General features: G+C 44.2%; 1 protein-coding gene across 6 annotated transcripts in view; it reads left to right on the forward strand.

The window, feature by feature from the left end:
• LOC143283684 (uncharacterized) overlaps positions 1-13120 on the forward strand; it is a 154507-nt gene that overhangs the window by 129859 nt on the left and 11528 nt on the right. For all 6 annotated transcript variants that reach the window (XM_076589909.1, XM_076589914.1, XM_076589911.1 and 3 more), the window contains 5 exons: positions 5107-5330; positions 6140-6221; positions 7028-7249; positions 8106-8161; positions 8723-8828. In XM_076589909.1, the coding sequence (XP_076446024.1) occupies positions 5107-5330; positions 6140-6221; positions 7028-7249; positions 8106-8161; positions 8723-8828 (690 nt within the window). The remainder of the gene's footprint in view (positions 1-5106; positions 5331-6139; positions 6222-7027; positions 7250-8105; positions 8162-8722; positions 8829-13120) is intronic.

Consider the following 13120-nt stretch of genomic DNA (forward strand, 5'->3'; position numbering starts at 1 on the left):
TCTCTGGATTGCGATTCATTGAAATTGTTTTTGTGCCTTTTTGTGTATGTTGAGCATAATTATGTACAACTGGGATTTCGGTTAAACGTGGTCCGGGAGTAGGTGTTTCCTTGGGATTATTTGCCGGTGAACTTTGATTCTGTCATTAAAAAATAATCTAATTACCATTTGGTGTAATATATCATACCCTGTCAAACTGATGGAAACCACATCTATTAGACAGAGCAAACCAGAAGGCCAAGTTTGCGTCAGTCTGACGTGGTAAAATCTAAAATTATTGAATCAAACAGGGAATATAGTACTAACTTTCCTTGTCTGCTCTTTTTAAACAATTTTTTTTTAACCTTGTCCGTGGAATAAAGGGCATTTCCTGTCGGGAACGAGGCCTGGCGAGTTGCACGTGCACAGACAGCAGACAGACAGCAGACTACCTGCTGACCGACGCCCCATCCGTTTCCATTAAAACCTCATTGAAAGACGAAAGGGAAAGCGGGCAGCTGGCTGGCAAACCGTTCTCGTGGGACCGTTCTGGCACGCTGGCAGCATAGCCTGTTTGGGTGGGGAGGTTTTAAAAAGAAAATTGGATTTGTGTTCCAACACTGCAGGTGGCTATTACCTGCCTGCTTGGAAGAGACCGGTGTCTTGTGATAACGTCGTTTTGCCGGCAGGTATACAAACTGGGAATTTGAGTGGAAGCGGCCGGGTGCTTATATCACCAGTGTGATGACAAGAGTGTAAAACTTTTTTTGAATGAGAAATTATTTGATTTTTATCTATTAGTTGATCAATTATTAATATTGCCATTCATATATTTATTTTGTTATTATCATAATAACTTTTGTGATGATGCAGTGAAACATTGGTTTGGAAACACTACTGACTAGATTTCGTCTGCGAAGTTTTTTGTGTAGGGTTTTGGGGCACTTTGAAACGCTTAACACTCGGTGCTCTTGCCACTGGTCAGGTGGTGGTAGTGATCACATGTGTGTGATTATTAATTGGAGATACAGGGCTGAACCTTTGATATGTCTGTGGCGCACGTGTGTGTGGTGATGTAAGGGGTTTGTGTGTGTGTGTGTGTGTGGGTGGGGGGGGGGTGTATTTGGATATGGTTCAGTGTTAGGAAAAAGCTGCTGAACATTTTTAATACGAGCTCATTAGTCTCCTTTTTTTGTCTTTGTAATTATGACATCAGTGTGCATTTTCCGCCCGGTATGTGGGTGCAGTGGTGCTTTGTTATTATAATATGTTTTTAATCTTTTCAATGCAGACCACAGCACAGCAGTTAGAGAACAGTTGATACTGAAGAGAAAATGCATCCATAGATTACATCGGGAAACAACAGTTTCCTTGCATTACTTACATTGGTCGAATACCACGCGCGCACGCATGTGTGCTTGTGCATGCGTATCGAGGGTGTTCGGAGGTTGGGGGGGAGTGGTGGGGGAGGGGCAGGGGGGGGTAATTGCTAGGAGGTTGGGGTTAGAGCTTTCTGTGCATTTATTTTGGAATTTTTTTTCTTCTGACACCATTTCACAGGTTTCTTCTTCCCTGCACTTGAGTGATAACCAGGTAAACGCACATCTTACTGGCAGGGTGCCACACATGTATACACACGTGTCGGGACGACTTACTTTCCCTCCTGGGTAGATGATGATGCAGCGAAATGTGTTACGTGTGTGCAAGTGGTGTTTACTCTTTGTCTGTTTGCCGCTCTTCCGTGGCAGGAAGGTACACAGCTGATAAATCAACACGTGTCGGTCTTTTCTACTTCTTTTGGTGCATGCGAGTTTTTTCAGTGTCCTTGCATCTTAACTCATTATTCCACCCGCCGCTCGTGTATTTTATTTTCGAAAATATCGAATTCTTTTGTGTGGTCTGCTTATTTCAGTTTTCTTTCTCAGTTTCGGTCCTGACCAGTCGATAGAATCGTGTAGTTGAATACGTCTGGAAACATATCCTTGTCGACATGTTTGATTGGAATCTTCACTGTTGGTCAGTACTTTAATGTCAGCGTTTTCAAGTGGCTTTCAATTCTGTAGTGTATGTGTTTTGTATAATGACTTTTTTTATATTTATATTTTGGGGATTTAGAGTCATACGATACACTGGTAAAAACATGGTGGGCAAAATTCCCTCGAAGTGTTGGAACAGTCGGAGTGGTCGGCTGAGGAGCGTGTTTGAAGAAAGTAAGTGGCCGACGCTTACCGACTGTAGTGATTTATTAGAGATGACCATATTGTTGCGTCAGTGATTGTCATGGTTCATGGAGAAACATAATGCTTCAATTCTTTGGACGCAATTTATGTCCTACTGTCTGTGGTCTGGATACACAAAGATACGTTGGAAACGAGTGAAGTGTTGCAAGGCTTGGTGGTCCCCAGTGGATGTACTGAAAGATATACGGCATCCTATGTAGGTGGTGTCGCTGCTGAAATGATGTTTTAACCCCATGGATGTTCTGAACAAAATGCAGCAGCGCAGCCGAAGGAGGGGGTGGTGTCGCTACAAAACAAAATGTTATCACATAAGTGATTTCCCCCCCCACCCATGGACATAATGCAGGAAATGTGGCAGTTGAAGTTGGTGGTAGTGTAGCTCAAATAGTGTGTTCTCTGATGGATGTCCGGACGGAAATAGGGCAGTTGAGGATGGTGGTGGTGTAGCTATATAATGGTGTTCCCCCCAGCGGATGTAGTGAGGGAAATACGGCAGGTAACGTAGGTGGTGTTATAACTAAAGCGGTTTTTTCGCCCGCAATGGATGTACTCAAGAAAATACGGAAGTTCAAGGAGGTGGTGGTGTAGCTAAAGTGGTGCCTCCCTCAACCGCACCCCCTCCGATGGATGTACTGAAGGAAATGCGGCAGCTGAGGTACGGCCACCCGTTCGCGGAGGTGTGGATCCGTGCCTATCGGCCTGCGGGACCTCCAGTGGTGGACAATGGACAAGGTGACGGCATGCATGAGAGACAGTGCTTTTCCGTTCGTGTCTCCGTCATATCTTTGATTCACATTTGTTTTTATCATTGTTAACTTGTTGATTACTTTTCTATGTTGTGACAATGCACCTGACCAATTTTCTCAAGTTGAGTTAATGAAGTTATTTTTTTATTTTTTTTTTTATCTTACCATATCCCATCTTATTTGATCTGATCTTACTTGACCGTACTTTGTCTTACTTTACTCTACCTTGCCCTGTCGTATCTTTATGGTGGGTGTGAACTGCTGGTGGGCGAGGCGATCTCAGTGAAAGAGCACGATGTGAGGAGAAAGGGAATTAAGGAAGGCGTCTATCCTACTTGCCGTACTCCCCATCCCCACCCCGACCCAGACCCCTTCTCCCTGTCAGTTCGGTCAGCATGGGCGCCTCTGTTTTCGTTTGTGATTGGCAGCTCCGCGATGGCGGTTTTTTTTTCCTCTGTCATTTCCTTTTTGTCTGTCTTCGTTCCCCTCCCCCCTGCCCTGTTGATCTGGCAGCATGGGATCTTTGAAGAGGGAAGGGCGTTACAGATAGGGCGCTGTCTGTGAAGACGTTTTCTGTCTGTCTGTCTGTCTTCCTTTTTGTCGCTCTGCCTCTTTCTCTCACCGACACCTCTCTTCTATATCGGTCTTTGATCTCTCTCTCTCTCTCTCTCTCTCTCTCTCTCTCTCTCTCACACACACACACACACACTCTCTCTCTCTCTTCTTTCTTTCTTTCTTTCTTTCTCCCTCATCCTTCATATATGTGTGCACTATTTGTAATGGATGTAGATCAGCAAGGACATACTGAAAGAATAGGCCATAAAACGTTTTGAGTTATGAGTCTCTCTCTCTCTCTCTCTCTCTCTCTCTCTCTGTCGCGCGCGCGCTCTCGCACCCTCGCTGTCTGTGTATTTTCTGCCTTGTTTTGCCTTAAGAGCCAGTATATATATATATATATATATATATATATATATATAGTGTGTGTGTGTGTGTGTGTGTGTGTGTGTGTTTGTTTGTACCGTTCTCTCTCGAAGAATGTTCAGCAGGAGGATTGGCTGAACTCTGCAGAAATTTAACCCCTAGATTTTCATACATAACGCATCTGAAATGAACGAAATGACATCCATTATCAGGGCAGTTTTTTTTTTTTTTTTTTTATTATTTTTTTATGATACAGAATGGAGTTTGAGAAACAAAATGGGGAGAGAATGAGGGGGGCGGCGGGCATTTAAAAAGTGAATTAAGGGAAAAGATAACGGGGCAAGGGGTAGCAATGTTCCATTTTATTTCAGTACATCGCCACCACCGGCTGACTACAACTGAAGTGGATTCGTTGATAATAACTTTAATAATAACTTTACCAATGGTTTATTATAAAGTTGTGGCCAGCGTTTGTTTCTGATGACTCGAATATTCTTTCATTTCGTCTCTTTCCCTAACAGAAGCCTCATAACGTTCCTTTCCTCTTCTACTGGGTGTCAGTGTCAGCATCGTCATGGTTTGATCTCTGAGTATGTGTAGAGTTCAGACGTAGCTCAGAGAATTACTAGTAGCATTCGTGGCCATGTATGTTGGCACGATTCTTGAGCAAGAAAAGAACGACATGGTTGAAACTTCTGGAACTGACGATATGACCATTGGTGAACCAAGTGAAGTATGGGGTGGAGGTAATGCCACACTAGCCATGAGAGAGGGAGTGAGTGAGAGAGAGAGACTTTGAGCGTATTGGGTAAGACGACATACTGGAAAACGTGTCCGTGCTCGTTCATTTATTTAGAATTTATTTATTTTTTTTTTTTTTTTTTCTCTAGGCCTGACTAAGCGCGTTGGGTTACGCTGCTGGTCAGGCATCTGCTTGGCAGATGTAGTGTAGCGTATATGGATTTGACCGAACGCCGTGACGCCTCCTTGAGCTACTGATACTGATACTTATTTAGAATGTTCTCCCCTTTTTTGTGTGTCAGGACCAGCCTCTTCCTTGGAACGGACATTTCTAATTCAGTCTTTCTTTCTTCTTTTTATATTTTTTTCCTTCAACCACCTCATCCGATCAGCCTGGCAATCTCTGGGAACCGACCTTTCTACCCAGTTCAGTCATTTATTTCTTCTGACTTTTTTTTTCTTTCTCTTTCTCTCCTCAGACCAGTCTCTCTCTCGGAACCGGGCGGGCAGCGGGTTGAAGTCGGGTCAGCCCCCGGACGTGGTGTCCACGTCGGCCCGAGGCTCCCGTGCCCAGGAGGTGGCCCGCCTGGAGTCGCTGTGCGAGGCCCGCACCAAGGAGCTCAACTACACCCGCATGCAGCTCAAGGCGGGCCTGCAAGCTTTCGACGCCATGGCCTGCCTGCTCAACTACTGCACCACGCAGGTAGGGGTGTGCGTGGGCGTGGGTGTGGGTGGGTTTTTGGGTTGGGGGATAGTGGGGTTGTGTGTATGGGGGGGAGGGGGTTGTGTTTGTGTGTGTGTGTAGGTTGTAGGGTTTGGTGTGTGTGTGTGTGTGTGTGTGTGTTCGTTCTGAGAATGGGAGACAAATTGTTCAATTGTGATCCTCCTCTGTCGTGAATTGAGAACACCAAAACTTTCAAAGGGCGTCCGTCTATCGTGAAGTATGGATGCCACGGTGCTGATGATGGAATGCTCTCTCTCTCTCTCTCTCTCTCTCTCATAATTATTACTGGTGCATAACTGCGTTGCCTAAAAAGAATACTGCAACTACTTTTATCGTTATTGCTCTCCTCCTCTTCATAATATTTTTTTTTTAAATGATAATTATTATTAAGATACAGAACAAGGACTTTCTTCAACCGGGGAGATGTGGTTAATAAGAACAAATAAGCTTATTGGATAAGATACCTTCAAGCAGTTAAATTTTCCCTCCAGATCACCCGTCGATTTACAAACATTTGAAAAACAAAACAAAAAAACTATTTTGCACAACCAAAGGCGTGTGTGTGTGTGTGTGTGTGTGTGTGTGTGTGTGTGTGAAACCTGATTGAATGACACAGGAAAGAAATGATGAGCGCCCAATGGCAGCTGTCAGTCGGCTCTACCCAGATTGGCAACCTGTTGTGCAAATGACTCCATGTTTGTAAAGCGCTTAGAGCTTTGTTTTCGACCGAGGATAGGCGCTATACAAATAGCCATATCTTTCATTGATGTTGTTGTTGTTGTTTTCAGCTGAACGCCTTTTCCTGCCCAGCGATCACTGCCAAGTTAAAGACCTCTGAAGGGAAACTGACGGAGCAGCATGAACTCATAGGTACGTGAGAGCGACATCGTGGTTGAAAATGGTGAGACCGACGTTATCAGAATCCAGAATTGATACATATCTCAGCAAGAGAAACTTTGCGTGGGGGAGTCTGTGATGTGATACATTCATATTACATGCAGCACTGGCGTAGAACATGAATAACAAAACCACAGACAAGAGATGGACAGTCATAGCAAAGCAAGCCCGATAAAAAGAATTATCTTTCCACGATTTTAAACACACCCACACTCACACGCACACACACACGCACGCACATACACGCATCTAACTGGAAAGCTGACAACCAAGTTATAGAAACGTCAACTCAGGTCGTGTGTGTGAGAGAGAGGTGGGGGGGGCGGGGGAACTGGTGGAACAACAATAAGTTATATATTAAAGTCAGAGGTGATGGGTGGCCTTGCGCTTTCTTGTTCGTATGTGTGTGAGATCTTCAGTTTACCGTCCATTCACCGGAAGCCTTATTTGACGAAAAGAAGAGAGGTAGTGGGTGAGATGGAGGGAATGCTTGTTAATATTAGTGTAGGAAAGTGTAAATGTATGTTTTAGAGGAAATGTGTGTGTGTTGTCTGCTGTACCGACATTCAGTGTCTCTCGTTTTTGTCTCTGCGTTTTTGAGCACGGATGCTGCTGTGAACACACAAACCTATGAGCGGGCAATTTTTTTTTTCCGCGCCTAGAACAAACCCAGAACGTTCATTCATTCATCGATCCGTTCGTCCATCCATCCATCCATCCATTCATTCATTCATTCATTCATTCATCCATACATTCTCCCCCACCCCTACCCCTTCCAGAGCGTCTGAACCAGCAGAAGGCGGAGCTGGAGCAGCAGGTGCAGGAGGTGCGGGGCGCCAAGGAGAGCGCCCTGCAGGAGGTGTGCGGCCTGAGGCAGGAGATGGGGCGGGCCGAGGAGGCTCATGCCGCGGAGCAGCAGAGGCTGAGGGAGGAGCATCAGGCCGCCCTCAAGGAACTGGAGGAGAACCTCACCTCGCAGCACCAGAAGAACGTTCAGCAGAGTGAGTGTTGTAGGAGGGTGGTGGGTTAGGGGCGTGGGGGGTGGGGCGTGATGGTGTTAAATTTTCTTTCTTTTTTCTTTCTTTCTTTCTTTCTTCTTTCCTCCCTCCTCCTCCTTCTCCTCCCCCCCCTCTCCTTCTTCTTACTCCTTTACTTCCTCTTGCTCCTTTACTTCTTGTCATTACCATTATTAATTAATTAATTATCTGTTGATTTATGTCTTGATTTAATTCTTTGTATTATTTATTAGTATTATTATTAGAACTAGTATTGTTATGTTTTACAGCAAGTAACTACAGAGCACTAGATGGTGTGTTTTTTTGTTTTTTGTTGTTGTTTTTTTTGTTTATTTGTTTTTGGTTTTTTTTTACATTGACACATAGCAGATTAAAACTAACAAAAGATACATGCATAAAAGCTGACATGAAAAGAGAACAATGCTGTCTGTATATCCAGATTAAGGGCATGGCACATGTCTATGAATGGCCCAGGCACATGCACACGCGCACACACATACTTAGTCCGTATGCACACCCATACACACACACGCTCGAACATAAATTGTACACATACAGTGTATTAAATGCTGGGTATGACACACAGTTTCAGCAAGAAAAAGGAACAGCTAATCACTCTGCCGCTCCCACCCACACCGACGCAACTTTCCAGCACTGCTGTTTCCCATATCATTGTGATTTCATAAAACGTTCAAAATAAAAGAAATAGTTACTTAAAAAAAACATATACATACATGCACACACATACCCATTACATATTTGTTGTACTTCATTATAACATTGAGTCTTTTGGGTTCTTTTTAAAGCTCAGTGTCGTTGAGTTATGATTTCATGTGTGCAGTGGAAACGTGTCAAGAAAAGCATGCAGAATATCTGAAACAGGCTCATAAGCGTCAGGTATGTATTGTGTGCTACATGTGTCACTGCTTAGTCATCAGTGTTTGTTACACTGTTTGAACTAAGTATTTCTTTGAGTGGTAACTTGGAAAAAGCACAGATATAGAGGGATGCACTCATTCACATTGACGTGAACACACACACACACGCACACGCACATGCACACACGTACGCCATGAAAAAAGTTGGGTGTTTTTCATAAGGCAAGGGAAGTAATCGAATGGAGTGTGAAGCTGTGGATCACCAGTTATCTCCTATTAACAGCACCCTCGCGTTTCACAGACACTGCCCACCATGCGCGAAAGCGTGGCAGTATGGCCTTGGTTCTTTTTTTATTCGTTAACAAGTGCAACATATCTTTCTCTTTGTTTTTTCCCATGAAGTATACATGCAACCCTCGCGTCTCCATACACACATACACGCGCGCGCGCACACACACACACGCACACGCACGCACATGGTCATACACACGCACATACTCTAAAAACGGTGCCGCCTTGTTTTCGCCATGTCAGTAATCTTAAAACATAGTTCGTAACAAGCTGTCTATAATCTCGACAGGTGACAGAAATAACCAATGAGCACCAGATGTTCACCAACCAGGTGAAACTGGCCCATCTGGAGGAGATCCAAGAGCTACGCAACAAACACGACCAGCAGATGGAAGGTGGGACGTTTTTTTCTAACAAGACAAAACCAGAATTCTCTTCTCCTTTCTTCTTCTTCTTCTTCATTTTCTTCTTCTTCTTCATTTTCTTCTTCTTTTCGCTCAACCCTGTGAAGGATAATTGAAAGTTAATAACCCCAACATCCAGCACCCCCATTCAAACAAAACGTCTTCCTCCTCCTCGTCTTCCTTCGTCATCTTCCTTCTTCATCATCATCTTCTTCTTTTCCCTCAACCCTGTGAAGGATAATTGAAAGTTAATAACCCCAACATCCAGCACCCCCATTCAAACAAAACGTCTTCCTCCTCCTCGTCTTCCTTCGTCATCTTCCTTCTTCATCATCATCTTCTTCTTCTTTTCCCTCAACCCTTTGAAGGATAATTGAAAGTTAATAACCCCAACATCCAGCACCCCCATTCGAACAAATCGTCTTCCTCCTCCTCGTCTTCCTTCGTCGTCATCTTTTTTCGTCTTCATCATCTTCTCCCCCCTCAACCCTGTGAAGGATCATTGGAAGTTAATAACCGCAGCATCCAGCACCCCCATTTGAACAAAACCTCCTCCTTCTCTTCTTCCTTTGTCATCTTCCTTCATCTTCTACTTCATTTTCTTCTTCTTCTTCTTCTCCCTCAACCCTGTGAAGGATCATAGAAAGTTAATAACCGCAACATCCAGCACCCCCATTCGAACAAAACCTCCTCCTCCTCCTCTTCTTCTTCTTCCTTCTTCGTCATCATCTTCTCCCTCAACCCTGTGAAGGATCATTGAAAGTTAATAACCGCAACATCCAGCACCCCCATTTGAACAGAACGTGTGTATTTGAATCCTGTCGTATTGTATTCCTCGGTCTGTCTCAGATTTGACTCTTTGACCGAACGTTCAGATCTCCCTCCTAGCTCTTCCAGTGTCTCTTTGTGTGCTGTCATTTGGCAGAGAAAGATAGTGGGAGAGGGCGTTTGAGGGGTGGGTGGTGGTGATCGGGGTGGCGTTGGGGGAGGGGATGCAACGGTGGTTGTGGTTGCATGACTGTGTGTGTGTATCTGTGTCTGTGCGTGTGTGAAATGTATGCAGGGAGAGGGGACTGCAGTGGTGGGGGGGAGAGAGAGAGTTTAGTGTTTGTGTGCGCTTGCTTGCGTGCGTATGCGTGTGTGCCTGCGTGCGTGCGTGTTTATGTGTGTAGGAGCAGTAATGTTCATGCATCGCCAAGAACTACAGTCGTCTGACTGCGTCTTAAAAGTGGTGGGCAGTGATGAATTATGAATGGGGATAGCCCCCACGTCTGAGAGAGAGAATACCCTTTCTGGATCGATATAGGGCCTGCACGCTTATTTTGTGAGTGTAGCGTGTGTGTGTGTGTGTGTGTGTGTGTGAAGTTTCCTACCTCCTTCCGTAAAGAAAATGTACGTTATTACATAGGCAGAGGAGAGGATAAAAAGCTGCAGCTATCTATTGCACGTGTGTATGTGTATTAATATGTTTGGGGCGGTGTATTTGAGTGAGCATGTGTGTGCGGAGGGGGATGGGAGTTTATGTGACGAGGGAGTGGTAGTGGTAGTGTGTGTGTGTGTGTTAGAGAGAGAGATTAATTACAGTTCTCTTTCTAGTCAAGTTGAAGCACTTTGATAATTTGAAACAGAACACTCCCAACACTTGATAAAGAAGAATTCACATGCAACATGCCTCCATATTTTTAATGAAGATAATAACCATTCTCCACCCACGCCTGACACATAAATATATCTCTCTCTCTTTCTCTCTCTTTTATCCATTTGTTCTCTCGTTATCAGCACACCCAACCCCTCTCTCTCTCCCTCTTTGATTCTCTCTCTTCTCATTCACTTTAAAACTATGTCGTGTTGTATGTGTCTATTTCTTTAAGATAATGTATTCATGGTGTATTATGCATTTGCTGTTTTTAGATAATGATGTTTCCGTTTTGAGGGCTATAAGGGAAGATCGTTTATTTATTTATTTATTCAATTTTTTTTATGTAAAATGCTCAAGTGATGACAAGGTGGCATCACTCGGGTATTTGATATATATGCATTAAGGAACCCCAAACCGCTGAAAACAATTATGAGACCTTTACAGAGAGGTTCTCAATTCAGTCAGTCTCTCTCTCTCTCTCTCTGTCTAGTCATCCGGTTGTTGATACTGATGACATATTTCTTTTCCCCTTTCTCTCTCTCTCTCTCTCTCTCTTCTACATCCATCTGTCAATCTGTGCGTGTGCGTATGTGTGTGTCTGTTCTTTATCATATTCTTTCTGCAGTACTTTTTTTTCATTAAATTCATATGTGCTATTGTAACTGATGTAGATTAGCAAGGACAGATTGGAAGAATGGGCCATGCCTAAAATCTTAATCCTTGAATACAAAACGTTTTGAGTTCTGAGTTTTGAGTTTCCTCTCTCTCTCTCTCTGACACGACACACATACACGCATAACACACACACACACACACACACACACACACACACGATATAGTAACAACAATTTACTGACTTGCATTCGCACGCGCGTCGGCATCGAGACTGATAATGTAAGGGGTGCAAATGAAGATCGTTTAAGTGGCTCTTGACTTTGTGATTTATCGGGGCGTCAGTGTGTGAGACACAACATAAAGTAATGAGTAGGTGTACTACACGAATGCTATCTAATTGATCCTGTCGCTCCTTTAAGATATACACTTATCGTCTTTTCAGTTTGATACTTCGACAGCTAGGACGAGCACAGATAATGCACCGTACGGGATAGGTGGTGTGTGCGTGTGTGTGTGTGTGTGTGTGTGTGTGTGTGTGTGTGTGTGTGTGTCCTCTGTTGATCTTTTTTTCGCAGGCGGCTTCCGAAAAGTGAGTGTGCTAGTTATATCTATTAGAGTTTGGTATTTCGGTCGACGGCGAGGCACTTTTGCTCAGTCTGTGTGCGGAGAGGACAGACCGCTGTGTATGTTTCCGATCCAGTCAGTAGAATTGTGCATGATTTGTTTGTGTTGCCAGTAGAAAAGTGGCATCATTTTCTTCTCATCCCTGTTTGTGTTGTAGCATAGCCTCGCGCAGAAAAAAGGACACAGTGCCCGCGGTATGCGACTCCTCTTACTTCTTCTTCTTTGTTCGTGGGCTGCAACACCCTCGTTCACTCGTATGAGTGGGTTTTTACGTGTATGACCGTTTTTACCCCGCCATGTAGGCAGCCATACTCCGTTTTCGGGGGTGACTCCTCTTACAGAAAGGAAAACATTTAGTAGCCTATACCCCCCCATTCACTTCTCGGAAGGTGTTCGTGTACTCTGTTTATTGATGTTATTTCGAATCATCTTCTTTTTCTTTTTTTCCCCTAAGAGAAAGGAAAATATAAAGTATAGGCCTACCTGATTTACTGTGTGGGAAGTGTTTAAGCATTTTTATTTACTGATATTGCTTCGAATCGGTTATTTCCCCTCCTTCTAAAAGGGTGTCCGGCAGTGGCCCCGGTAAGACCCACACTGTCGCTTTCAGCGATATATAGTGCTCAGGGTGAACGGCAAGCAGGGGTTAGCAAAACGTTTGAACTAGGTTTTCTTGTTATCGGAAATCTGGTTTACTTCACCAGCATAAACACTCCATGGCTTTGGCTTCTGTCCAACCTAAACACTGAACCGACAGCCGAGGGCTGGCAGTGGACTGCCTGGTAGCATCATCAGCCGTGCTGTCAGTTTGTTGACGTTGGTCAGTCAGAACGATTAACCCGCTTGGTTTTGATGACTGATTAAACGTTCCTTTGGACTGATCGTTCCTGACAGTTCTTTTGAAACGAAGCAGTATGCGGTGCGTCGTCGTTCTCGTTTGGTTTCGCGGTAGACGTTTGTCAAAACGTTTGGAGGTCACTTAGCATTCTCTCCCCCCCCCACCCCCACCCCCCCTTAAGAAAATGAACAGTATGTAGGTTTACTGTTGGGTTTGGTGTTAAAGAAATACAGTTGGCGAGGGCATGGCATAGCTATTTCAGTATTTGTCCCTCCAAGGCAAAGCTGTGTTCTCTCTCTCTCTCTGTCCCACACCCCTGTTTCTCTTTTTCTTATATGCAGTCTTTCTGTCCGTGTTGCGTGTTTTGTGAAAGATCCTAAGAATTCAGTGAAAATGAGAGTAGCTAGGTAAGTGGGGCTGTAAAAGAAAAAAAGAAAGAAAAAAAAGGGGACCTGGGGGGAGAGGGGGTGGTGGTGAGGTTCGCATGAACAAGAAGAAGAAGAAAAAAAAAAGACAATCGCCGACACCCGGTGGTGCTGTTCAGTATAAAACACCGTGACCATTATA

The sequence above is a fragment of the Babylonia areolata genome, chromosome 7 (assembly GCF_041734735.1).
Source record: "Babylonia areolata isolate BAREFJ2019XMU chromosome 7, ASM4173473v1, whole genome shotgun sequence".
Lineage (NCBI taxonomy): Eukaryota > Metazoa > Mollusca > Gastropoda > Neogastropoda > Buccinidae > Babylonia > Babylonia areolata.